A 13,981-nucleotide genomic window follows, 5' to 3' on the forward strand; every position below is an offset into this window, starting at 1 on the left:
ATCTAAGTAGCTTACATATGAAAGGGAGGAGTTCTTTCTCCAAAGAGTTAGAAATAAGAAAATATTTAGGTATTCATTTCATTTTGATGTTGATTTCTACACCTGCTTCTTGTGTTGGAATGGTAGGTTTATTTCAAGTAAAACTGGTTTGGACAACCCTGTTTGATACAAATTAAATTAAGACAGTTTAGCAAGTAGGACTGTGTCTAAGACCAAATGTGTAAACTTTTTCTATGGATTTCCATGGGAAATCAAATTTTTAACCGGAGTTCACGGTGGTGGAGGAACCGGATCGGAAAAAAGAGGGATTCTAGTTGTAAGATATCTTATAAAACCCTAGCTGGAATTGAGATCTCATTCAAAGAGATTGATCTATAAATGTTCTGGACTGTTTTAGGTTAATGTAAAAGCCGTTGCCTTAATCCAGCATTTGCAAGAGTAAGGAGTCACTCGACTATCCACCATGGTTTGAAATACTAAGCAATTCATTGCATACCCATTGATATGTACCATACCGAGTCTTCCTTGATATAGGGAGGCTCAGTTCATATTGGGAGCTTTGGTTCAGAAGAAGGTTATCCAAATGTGCCCCCAAACCACCTGAAATTATGGTGCATTGAGCCGTTCAAGGGTGAATTGAGGTCCGTGACATCCGTCCATCCTGAACTGATCCAAGGCTACTTCCAAACAAAGTTGTATTCCTCAGTAGTCAGTACCCACTTGGGAAATGGGTTAAAGGGTGAATCTTTTTTGTTTTCTACCATTTGAAGGTGGAAATGAGAGGAAGGGCGTCAAGCTGCTATAGTGGTTTTCACATCAAATTAACCAATATACAACCAATTTAGCTACAGTAATGCACACATGCTACCAAAGTTTGATTAATAACCAGTGTGATATAGGCATGCTCAAGTTCCACTGAAGCCATGACCCAAAATTATCATAAATTTTAAATTAATTATGTAAGATAAATTAATGCACTAAAAGAAACAAGGTGAATACTCTAAGAAAGTACATGCAATGAACTTGCAATTCATGATATGCTATAAAAATTTTGAAACATTAAATAAATTGATAAAAGAAAGGATAAGCAAGTGCTTAGAATGTGATTATTGATGATAGTAATAAATGATGATCATTTGAATGAGTGTTACTATTATTAAATGATGTTACAAGTATATTCTTTCTTTATTTACTTGCATTTCAATTGCTAATTCTAATACACATTTCTTTTGAACGTAATTTTAGTTTGCAAGTTATGTGATACTTATGAGTTATGATGATAATGAAGAGCACATACAGAAAACCTTGTCTAGGACATTTAACTTGATACTTTGTCTTATTTCTTGCAAAAATATAGCATTTAGACAAGAAAAATTGGAAAAAAAAAAATCCAAACCCAGAGTTTGGAGGCCTAGAAAGGCCATACTAAGGGCATTTGGGTGCAACCATTCATAACCATCGATACCTTTTCGGTAGGATCCTCGACAGGGCATGTGGTGTACATACCTTTGGTCAATACAGCATTGACCCTCCAAATTTTGAACCCTACCTACACTTAACTCCACAATACTCTCCACTTAATGTTAAAAAAAAAAACAGAGAGAGAGAGAGAAGAAGTTTCCAGTTTCCATATTACCATCCCAAAATATTTGGGCCCCAAGCCTGCCTTTCTTAGAAAATAGAAAACCATTCCAAAGAAACCCCCCCTCACACGCACACACAATCCCACAGTCCTTCCTTTCTTAAGAACTTGACACATTTATCTAGGCATATCAAATATAAATTTAGTTCAATTTCGAATCCTTATCACACTAGGTAGTTTGATCCAACAATATTTGGATTCTAATCTTCTATTATATATAGAAAATGGCTAGAGTTGGCAAGCAAAGCTGGACCCCAAAAGTGAAGCCTTGTGTGGAAAAAAACATGCAAGTCTCACTATTGAGAGAGATTTTCTTACTGAGTTCCAATGGATTTCTCCATGTCTCGCATGCAAGGCTCGTAATTGTTTCTTCTCTCATTCCAATGCCACATGTTTATTCATTTACAACTACATTAAAATATATTAAAATTATATCCATTCATTTTCCTCAACTTTTATTTTTCTTATTTATACGTCATTACACATGCGCTTCTACTGGGCCTAGTGATGAAAAAATGCTGTCAAATTCTTAGTTGAATCCCATGAGGCACTGATGTTCAATATTGTCTCCTCATTCTTCCATTTCGTCTGACAATGGACAGTATAGTGCATGTATATATAGCAAAAACTTTTGTGACAGAAGAACATTCCAGAAAAATTAAAACACGATCGCCCTACCATCAATTCAGGGATCAGAATTAAGACCTAGTTGCAGCATGCTTCCTCTTGACAACCGTCAGTGCTCCTTCCATTCGCCAATGAATGTTGACTCCAACTTTTGCTGACAATGTCACAGACTCACAGCACCCACTTTTGTTCCTCCTGTCTGCCTGGGCCCCTGCACCCACCTTTTCTTGCCTTCTTTTTTACTTGACATCCATTCCCTCTAACTCTACCAAAAACTAAATTAAAGGGACAGAATGATTATGGTGGCAGAATGCATGGTGGATCAGTAAGTAAGCGGAGCTGGTTCTGCTAAAAGCCTAGCAGGTCAGGAGGACATAGGCACCAAGTTCAACAGATAAGAATGTATGGGGCCAAAAGTGAGCTAAGAAAGGGTACAATGTCGAATAAGTGTATTAGGTAAGGACAAGGTGGAATATAAGACCAACCCTTCTGGCATCATCTATGGATATAACAATTTCTTCCTTTTGTACCCATTTTAATTTTAGCAAACTACTTACATTATTTTGATGACACTTCTTTTATTGTATGATAATGGGTAACCGCATGGTGGCAATACCATTATGTCTTAGACTATCTCATCAGAGTTCATCTTCACCTCTATAATGTCAATTGCTTTAATATTTTATCCTATTTTACTATATGGTTCTGTGACTCCTGTCCCTTCCTAAAAGATTTTCACTTAAACACCAATTTTGAATGCACAAAGGTGCAATAGGAGCACAATGGAAAGAATATGCTTTTTGATGGAATGCCAAAGTCAAATCAATGGCAAAAGCTTTTTGGATTATAACTAATATTGCATTTTCTTTACTTGCAGCGTTTTATAGTAGACCTAACAAGCTGTAAATAAAATCATAACTTCCTAGATAGAAAAGCTGAAATACTAATGGAATAATATTGAACAAGACAAATGGAAAGCCAAACATATCTAAGGTACCACCAGAGGGGGAAAAAGAAAAAAGCCTTGAAAATGACATTTTACCTTCTCAATATACCGAAATGAAGCTCAAAGAATGGAAGCCTTGATAGAATGCAATAGCATCGAGATGTGGTTATTATGTGGCGGCTTAAGGATGGAGAGAAGCTTTGCTCACCTATAAGCATGGAAACTAAATTTGAAGGTTTCTGTACCATTTCATCAACTAATACACAGCATCCATAGAAGGTTGAATCATCAGCCACCTGAAGAATTATCAACCTCTCTATAAGGATCTTTTGGATTGTATTATATTGACAAAAAGACATCATTGGTCATACATAAAGCATAGGCTTTTTGAATCTAGTGACATATGAAATTACAATTTTGTTCCAAAATGAAAACCCATAAAATACAAAAACTAGTGACTTTGATCCCAATTAGTCTAAGCATCTAACTATCCAGTTTTCATACAAGTCCATCAGATAAAACAGTCAAAAATTTCAGATTAAACTATTTTATGTAAATCTACTGTAACCTATGTTGCACGGACATGGGGATGAGCATCAGGTGCTGTTACATGCCTTAATTTCAGATTCTTCTAATCTTTAAAAATTCCTTCTTGCAGATCTATACTCTCAAGTGTCACACCAATACCCATATCTACATGTCTGCTGAGGATACTGTTAGGTAAAACCAAAGGGTCTAGGTAACCATGACTGTAACCACATCAGAGTAAGCTACATTCGTGGGACATCATAAGAACCGATCACTTGACCAATAGAACAGATATAACTTTGTGTGCAGCAGTGAACAACAAGAAAGCTTCAAGATCTAAAATAGATGACTAAAATATTAACTCAAAGGGAGATGATGAATGAATTGACAAAAGGGCAAAGAAAAAAGCAAAGCTTCTTGCCTGACCACATCTTTGTGGAAACAAAGAATGAAAATAAAACAAACCAGAATCATATAAATTCAACATACCATGTAAGCTTTTCTCGGCTGAACTTACTTGATAAATTGTTGATGCCTAAAAATTATTAAATAATAAGTTACATTTTGGCATTAGTATTCTGTATTTCAGGACAAAAAGGATCAATTCATGAGTTTCAATTAAACATGATTAATGGAACAACAAACATCTACAAAAAGATAAAGCATTTATGTATTGGGGATATCAAATCAAATCTTTAAACAGCATACAACACGATCCAGATGGAAACAGAAAAGTTTTGGACAACATTAAGCTAAACATTTATTCTGTGCTAATGACTACAAAATCTAGAATTGCAAAATATCCAATATTATCATTCTACAAACAGGTAAGGGCTTGAAACATATTATGAAGCAAACAATAAGCAATGTTAAGGATAAAATAAACTGGAACTGAAATTATAGCTAATGGAAGCTAAAATAAAGAAAAATAGCTGGAAGCTTCAAAATTGGTAATAAAATGATAATAGAAAAAGAACCTGTAAACGGAATACAAAAGACTGGTCATTTTGCTTTAGCTGTTCCTGCAGGAAGGTCATTAAATCAAATCAAAACAAATGATTAAAAAACAGAAAACAGATCTCACTAAGGAAAAGGAAGCACCCTCGAGCATTTTAAGTGTTGTAGTGTCAAAGTTCTGTAAGTGCAGGATACAAATGAGATGTTAAAAAGCGAACACCTGGTTTAAGAACAATATTCACCTGCCCAAGAAGTATTTCATTCAGCTCACTTAGTGAGGGAGTTCTTTCTACAGCACGAACCTAATGTTAAAAGTTAATGTTAAATGTAGTAAACAGGTAGCTTAGTTATAATTAAACAGTAGATGTCCGATAGCAGAGGGGAAAAGAGACCACACTAAATAGAAGAATGTCAATGACCTCAAAGCAACAAATTATCTAAACAGAGGCAATAAAATAATAACCATCCACACAGTATGCACTAGTGAAATTGTTAAATAATAGCTATAGAAAGTAGAATTTAGGTGCAAATATGGGATTGCTTCAATCTAGGATATACAAAAAATTTCTAGCACCCCATGGCCATATCCAATATGGATCAGAAACCAATTAGCATAGAACAAGGCTAAGATAAGCATCCCATTCCATTGAGAAAACGGGACACCTTTATCCCACAGGACTTGAAACCTGGCATACATCCATAAATACATGCATTATATCAGGATAGCTTTCAGATATGTCCACAAAGGGGCAGTGTTATTGATCTAGACTTGTTCGCCTAATGCAACCCACCTAACCCAGCCCATTGTGTTTGCAGGTCAGGGTACAGGTCAAAAATCTCCAACTCATCAGCAAGTCACAGTTGGGTTCAAGTCAGACCATCTCAATGTTTTAGGTCAGGACTACTATATTTAGTTAAATTAGCTTACATATATAAGAGAATATGGGCCACTGAATCAAAATATGATGGCTTTAAGCCTTTAGCTAAAGAAGTGGAAGGGAGTGGCTAAACCGCAAATCCCTGATCTTGTCACCTCCAAGCCTTCTCATTTATCTGATCCCTCCCATCTCTCAATGCAACAGCACCTCTTCAACATCCAGCAGCCCCTTCACACTAGCAAACAGCCTCATCTCCTCGTCCCACTTCCCACCTACCATTATCCACAGTCTCCTCTTGCTTGAGAAAACCCTCGCCCTCTCCATCAGGATTTGTGCCAAACCAGCCTCAAAAGCAGGATCTCCTTGACCGATTGGACAAACACCATTCGATCCTTTTAAAAATTCAATCTTAATAAGGGGCTTCCTCGGATTGAAAGCATCAGCAAAACCCCAAAGGGGGGCTGGGACCTTGACGGCCTACACAAGGTTGAGGAGGTTCATGTGCCATGGGCAATGGCAACAACAGCAGCCGATCAAACCAAGACCTAGAGGTATTAGGTGATCACATCTAAGAGGGGTCAAAAGGCAGCATGCTCTGCAGTGAAATTCCCAATGGTGAGGTAGATCAAGATCATGACAACTTGGATATGGCCATACAGCAAACGAGGGAGGGACAAGCTTCAGCATATATTTCTTTGATGGCGCTTTCATTAATTAAAAGTTGGCTGGGAATAGTTGCATTGGACTTCAAAGGGGGGTCCTCATGGAGGGGTTAAAATCTTAAATAATACCCTAAAAAAAAAAAGTATCATATATTAAAAGTTCACAGCAGGTGGGATGATAGCCAAACTTGCATTGCATGTTCAATAAAAAAGCCCAAAACCTGAATAGGCTTGGACATTTGGTGAGTTGGCATTCTTGACCCACTGTAGGGAGTGTCAAGTTCAAATCATGCCCACATTGGCTTGATATATGGCATTAGCCCAACCAGGACACAGTTCGATACAATGCCACCCTATGCCGAGCATAGTTTCTAGAGACATTTGGAATGAGAGGGAGAATCTTCATTTTCCTAAATATTGATCTTCTAATGATTGACATGATGGATGGTTAATTTTAGAATTTGTATAATATATTTTTTTTAAGTATAAACCAGAACGGTGTTTTATGGATTTGAATGATGTTGAAACAGAGTTTGCTTATGTTAGCATATGAGGTATAAATGCTGTTATTGTGATTGCTCATTATACTTTGTTAGTGTCTTTTTACCTTATTTGCTTATTCTTATATCCCGTAATATAGCATCACTAACATCTCATACACTCATGGCTTCCTCCCATATCCATTTCCAAGCTCCATAGGTTACAACAATGCAAAGCAGTATACAGGAAATTTAGTTGCAATAGGCCATAGTCCTCAGGCAAACTATGAGAAATGATAAAAACTAGTGTATGTGCATACACAAATATATATTTATGCAAATTCATTAGCAATAAGAAGATCTCAAACACCCAGTCCTCTGTTTTTATACTCATAAGGGATCAACGATGAAGAGTTTCCCTAAGAGACACTAAATGTGTGCAAGCACAAATCATTGTAAAGATCGGATATAGGGAAACAATCTAGTATATTACGAATAGATGGAAAAGTAGTATCAATATCAGTAAGCTTTATTCGCTAATGAAAAATCAGATCATTTGCCATGCAGATTGCACTTGAGGATAGTGGGCAATAAATCTTTCACAGAAGTCAAGACATAAGGCACCAATGCAAGCAACCTCTGTGATAGTATGAGTCAACCCCAAAATTTGAGCACGATACAACATTGCTACTTGATTTATGAAAGGATAACCAAAACTAATGGTGTATGAATAAGAAGGACATATGCAGTTGAAAAAATTGGAGGTACTTCTCCGATAATAAGTACACTTAAATACTAAAAGAGCAGGCACAAGACAAATGGCAATTGAATACACATTGAAAATATAGTAGATGAACAATTGCACATAAATTGAAAATCAATTTTCTCGACTAACTAGAAACTGATCCTTTTATACAATTTAGGAGGTCCTGACAATGAACCAAGATTTATTGTACCACCCCGAACCAGGCTGTACAAGGCATACAGTACCATATAGGTACATGGTATGGAGGGCATATTGACATTCGATACTCCAAACTAGCCCCATACCCGAGAGGGTGAACCTTGCTATAAACTAACTCTAGAAATACAATAGCCAAAAAGTCAGCGGTTTCAAATGATTAGTAAAGGAGCACCACTCATTGGTTCCAGCAAATAGACACACCTGTGGGAGCTTTTCAAGTTAGACAACTTTCATATCTTCATAGTCAACCTATCGCTTCTCATTCTCTAGGGTAAATGCATCTGAATTTTCAGTGGCACCAGGTCAAAGTCATTAAGGTAGTACCCACAAAGTCAAGATGCCAATCTTGCTAATGTTATACAGTAGTCTAAACCCTGACTGGTGCCAGTCCTGAGTATGTGGAGTCCACAAATGTGCATTATGGTGTCTATAAATTGAACTAAATATTAAGTACATCCGTTTGCACAGCTAAGTCTGTTTACTCCATTTTGACGGTTTGGGGTAGTTAAGGTCCTTCATTTTTGGGCTGACTGCAACAGGGGGTCATCAAGCAGTATAGGCACTGCATATGTGGGAGAAGAGCCAAGATTCTTTCTTCAATTAACTACTGTAAGTAGAAGTGGGTGGTTCCAAGGTTTTTCTCCCCCTGTTCTTAGCTATATAACCATATAGCCTGTGAAAATTGTAATATACATGATAATACGCATTATAAACGCAATACAGAATCTTCAGAAAAAGAAAATGCTGTAAAACACTTAAAAAAATATATATATATAAAGGATAAATACCAAACCTCCACACCTCCAGGAAAGCAGAAAGAAAGGAGGTCCTTATATTTGAGTGGCAGCTGCTTTTCTGGAGGATATACAAATAGCACCTGAAAGTACAAAAAAAGAACTTAGCCTGCAGGTGTAAAGTATAAGTTTGAAGTTCATGGTAGCAAAACACTCAACAATATTATACTTGGAAAAATAGCAACAAGAAAGCACAAAGTTGCAAATGCAAGGCAATAGAACAATAATCAACATTCTGGAATATGACTACTTAGAAATTGTCATAGATCACCATATGTAAAATATACCATTCAAAAATGAGATTACGCTAGCATAGTACAAAAGGTTCTGAAGTTAGCATTTCAGTTGTGGATAAGGGACCTGTGGTTCAAGATTTGGTTCAGCTCGAACTTGGAGATTGTAATTCAGCAAACTTCTTTTTTTCTTTGAATCTTCATTGTTCCTCTCCAATACCAGCTTTTGAAGTGCTTGGACATCAACATTAGGATGGAGTCCAACAGCTACCATGCTCTCAAAAACCCTTGATGGTTCTTTCACAGGTCTCTGATCCTGTCAGATGTAAAAAATAAAATTTAAAAAAAATAAGATGTATGATTAACAAATGAAAAAATAAATAAATAGTAAGGCTGTAGAAACTTGTATGGCCCATTATCCACTACACGAAAAGGAAGTCAGGTCCTTGACAAAGCAAAAATTGCAACAGTAAGATACATATGTGGAGGTCAAGTTACCAAAGAAGATTAAAGATGAACAACAAAATCTGGAGGAATAATAACTTGCGCAAATGTTCAACTGAATTGACAAAACAATGTTACACCATGGTTTTCGATCTCAGCACCAAACCCTGTACCGATTGCTTAACAGTAATGGTACACTTCCATACAGACACATAGCAAGCCATTAGAAGCAAGATAGCAGTTGTACAATACTACAATGTGTCAACACAGTACCTTATCAAGCTCCAGTGCCATACCAGTACATTATTGAGTCAGTATGGGTTTACCCAGTCCTGGGCAGCACAGAAACCCTTGTTTTATGCTAAGCAAATCAACATCTTTTGATCTACAAAATACAATTTTACAAATATGCATTTGCCATCAAAGTTTCTAGAGTCGTTCTCCAATTAGTCTGAGGAAAAATTGCAACAAGAAGAAACATGTATGGACGTTTGCAAAGAGAAAATTAAAGAGGAGGAGAAAGCATGGATGAACAACAGCTTGCATACATGATAATGAAATGATCATTTTTGTAAGACCATATGAGTCAAACATCCTGCATATAATTCATGCTGGATAGTATTTAGCAGTTTAACTTCCATACTTGTTCATGTCAATTGGTATAAGCAAGTTTTTCGCATGCCAATCATCTAACTATAGCTTAGTATTGTAACAAGCATAATGTTGGCCACACAATTCAGAAAAAACTGTTGATGCCTAAGCATCTATTAACTTCATTTTTGGTAATAAAGAGCATGTCTAAGCCTAAATATCATGCCATAACCCATCTATTTGGGTCAACTAGTCCAAAACATGTTTTATGAGAACGAGTGCAGGGTTAAGCCTTGCCAAAAATTGGAGTGAGTGTGGAAATGAACCCAAGTCTCTCCTATCAACAAAAGATAATTCACCAGCTCAGCTAGTTGGCAACCTCAACCCAAGGCATGGTTGAAGGCATAGGGAGACAGAGAGGGAGAGGGAGGGGTGGGGGGAGAGAGAAGGAGAGAAAGGCTTTACCAGTGATTGCAACTGAAATCTTGACCATTGACGCTTTTGGCTGGTAAGAACTTCTGGGTTGTAAGCTCCTTTGACTTCAGGTGGAGGTGAGAAACCTTTCAAGACTTTTGTGACCTGACTTTGCAGTTTTTGAAGTTGGCTGTTGCTGTTATCATCTCTGGATGAGAAAACTACAGATGGACGTGTTGATCGAACAGTTGCACCTGAAGCAGCAGCCAAAAATGCTCTTGCAACATCTTCAGTTGTTTGCATAAAAAATGAAGCACCCCATCCAGGGCTACCAGAGTCTTCATTCTTATCCATCCTGCTTTATATATCAATTTAATAGATTCTCTGCCATTCATGTAAGAGATACAATTAGTTGAATGTTTCAGTTGCATATAATTGTCTCAGGAGTCAGGTGCATCAGGTCAGATAATAGATCAACACATTACTTAACTGGAAACTAGCTCATAGAGAAAGGGCAAAAAATAAAATAAACTAAAAATTTTTAACTAGTGGCAATTGAAATGACAGAAAAGCTGAGGATTCACAATAATGGAATAAGAAGGCATACATTTTATCTGAATAGAGTGCTTATAATGCTTTTATTATCTTTCCGGGAGAAATATTTGGATTTTGGAGAGCATTGCATAGGACAAGAAGCTCATTATTATCTATGCAATATCAAAATTGGAAGAAAATTATTAAATATAGGCAACAGACAAAAAGGTCCACTTTTTTTTAGTACAAGTTAAAGAATGAAATTATGGAAAGCAACATAGCTGAAGCTCACAAAGATCCAATACTGGCAACTAACATTAGATCACTCTTAAGTTAGATTAACTGGCATCAATATACAAGAAAATGTGGTCCTTATCGTGAAACACTGGCTAAACATGACCTTCGATTGATCAGGTGCTCCTTGGGAAGAAAATGTTCTTTAGTTGATAAAGCATCAAAGACAGATAACATGAGACATTGCCTATGAGGGCATAACTTTGATGGAATAAGAACCTCAACAACATTGATCACGAGATGTTTCATTTCAGATCATGGTACAAATATGAATGCAACAATGCCTCATGAATGTTACAAGATATACTTTTTCAAATAGACAGATACTGGTTTTCACCAAAATAAATAAATAAATAAACAGATACTGGCTAAAATATCATGGCTAAACTAATTACAAAAAATGAATATAAAGCTCCAATAAAGAATATATATGTGTGTAAACAGTGAAAAAACTCTAGTGACTTCAAGGATCTGTCCACAGCTGAAAATACATTTTACTAACTGAAAAATAGACATAAAAGTTCTCTCATAGGAGGTGATATTGCATGCTCTCACTGATAACACTCCCGACCAATGCAATTGGCTCTCATCAATTATAACTGAAACTTCAAGTAACCACTGACTGTCTGGACAAATTGTCTTTCATCCTTGCACCCCAGTGTTCCAATCAACGAGTATTAATCAGTCCATAATGTTATAATATCAATATTTTCCAACAATCAGATATCTATCTTAACTACCATCATCATCAATTGTCTTTCATCCATGAAATATGAATATGTTAACCTTGGTAAAGACATCCTCATATCTCCTATATCTCTCTGCCTTAAAATTGAAAAGCTAGATAAAACTCACAAGCTCTAGTGTTGGTACAAAACAAAGACTGATACTAATGAAATTTCAAAGTCTTCATATCAAGCACACAAAAAATATGACTAGTTTTTTTCATGATCGAACTAACAACCCAACAGGCATCCAAATCAGAAGCCAAGGTTTAAATTTTGTGATGATTTTATTGAGATAAATTCAACACAATTCGTTCTTTATACATCAAAGATGTCCAATTAGTCACGAGAAAAATTCCCATACTCCTCCATTGGACTATTTCTTTATCCAAACTTCTGTAGCACGAAATGGGGATCCAAGAACATCAAAAAAGTTCCCCTTTTCCACAGATTCCTCACCAGTTCAAGTGTTCAACACCCATCGACGAGCTCAGAAACAGAATTAAGGCTTCACCTCGAGAAAATATTCCATTTCCCCCCCCCAAAGAATCCCAAACAAGTCAAAGAAAGAAAGCAAGGTTGCACTAGATACCTCGACAAAAATAGAAATTTCCCAAAGATTCCCAGAGGAGATTCTATCAGGAAGTTTTCAATTAGAAACGAGCTGGGCCGCAGTATTCCAACTATATTTCACCGAAACACGCAAAATTAACCCAAAAAAAAAGGGAAAAAGTGAACGAATCAAAGAGCCGTAGATGAGAAAAAACTAAACGAAGCAATCAAAATCGATCACCTGCGACGAACCGAGGAGGCAAGAGTCCGTTCCAGGACTTCTCTCACTCTCGATAGCTCCGGCCAAGAGAAGGGAAAGGAACCGTACAACGTACGCATTTATTATACTAACGCATAGAAATTATTGATTTATGCCAAGAATATTGTCCATTACAATTAGAATTATTTATGCTGCCAAGGGAAGTCTAAGAAGCAACCATCCACACCCACCGCACGCTGACACGAGTATCAAACGCAGTGGGACCCACTTAAAATTGAGAGGAAATTTGGTCGCGTGCGCGCACTAAGGACACTTGCAATCCATTCTACATCTTATCTTCTAATAAGTGATCGAGCAATCAACTAACTTTATTTTTATTTTATTATAATTCACGGTTAGTCATTTTTGTTAGTAGATGTGGTGGGTGTCGGATCGATTTCGACTAGGCCTTTTCATTTTTATTTTAGTTTTTAAAAATAAAAATGCTAAATTTTGGCAGCAGATATATTTTATTAATATAAAAAAGTAGAAAGATATTTAAGACTAGTCTAAAAAATAATTGGCTGAATTCATATCTCCTATGAAATGTATCATAGCATGATGCAGATGGGTGCCCAGAGACAAGAACCATGCTTTTCTTGGACTTTGATCAACATAATTGGTCGGGAACATTGTATTTCATTTGGTGCTTTTTACAGTACAGACCAATATACATAAGATACCTGTTGTCAAAAATTTAAATTATTTTTAAATTTTTAATTATCCAACTTAACTAATGACTTATCCAGTAGAAAAAGCTCAACGTGCACATGATTGATGAGCGAACTCATTTAATTTTTATTTATCATATAATAGTAAAAGATATCATTAATGTTTATAATTACAAAAATATTTTAAATCGATTATTGGCATAAAAAAAAAATCATCATTTATGATGAGAAATTTGGTGACTTATGCAACGGTACTATTATAAATTGCATCAATCATTTTATGCTATATAATATTGAGATTTTTTAATATGAATGCTAGGTTTTGTAGTATCACTTTTAAAAGCATATTAAATAATTTCTTCTATATTGCTCTAGATAAGAAAAATTAGTCTCAATGTCTTTTTTATAGCTATGCAATCTTAAAAATATACATGCATCTTCACTTGTAATTTATTATAAATGATAGCTGCTTGGAAATATTTTCTAGCATTCATTTCTTCGAAACAATAAAAAAATATATTTGAAATATATAGTATTTATTTTTTAATATAATAATTATTTTGTTGTATTTTGAAGAATTAAATATTTTTTGGTAATTAAAAAAATTAAATTCATTAAAAATAACTCATTTGAAAAGATAAAATTATAATATATAAAGTAAAATTTATAAAAAAAAATATTAAAATTTTAGCAACAGAAACAGTTAAAAATTTTTAATACTTAAAAAATATTGATAAACCAATAAATATCATTCAAACAATAACTCTGTTAATGTTGAAGACGGATC

At 35.6% G+C, this 13,981-nt stretch overlaps 1 protein-coding gene across 7 annotated transcripts in view; it reads right to left on the reverse strand.

Moving 5' to 3' along the window:
* Positions 1-12,660, reverse strand: part of LOC105053095 (uncharacterized) — a 38,842-nt gene extending 26,182 nt beyond the window's left edge. For 5 of the 7 annotated variants that reach the window (XM_019853337.3, XM_010934120.4, XM_010934118.4 and 2 more), the window contains exons 1-7: positions 12,506-12,660; positions 10,211-10,543; positions 8,838-9,026; positions 8,477-8,560; positions 4,943-5,002; positions 4,721-4,765; positions 3,312-3,511 (exon numbers count right to left, since the gene is read on the reverse strand). In XM_019853337.3, the coding sequence (XP_019708896.1) occupies positions 3,312-3,511; positions 4,721-4,765; positions 4,943-5,002; positions 8,477-8,560; positions 8,838-9,026; positions 10,211-10,513 (881 nt within the window). In that variant the 5' untranslated portion in view covers positions 10,514-10,543; positions 12,506-12,660. The remainder of the gene's footprint in view (positions 1-3,311; positions 3,512-4,720; positions 4,766-4,942; positions 5,003-8,476; positions 8,561-8,837; positions 9,027-10,210; positions 10,544-12,505) is intronic. The other 2 variants (XM_073244377.1, XM_073244378.1) reach the window with 2 other exon arrangements.
* Positions 12,661-13,981: the final 1,321 nt, after the last annotated feature.

Source organism: Elaeis guineensis, chromosome 10, assembly GCF_000442705.2.
Source record: "Elaeis guineensis isolate ETL-2024a chromosome 10, EG11, whole genome shotgun sequence".
Lineage (NCBI taxonomy): Eukaryota > Viridiplantae > Streptophyta > Magnoliopsida > Arecales > Arecaceae > Elaeis > Elaeis guineensis.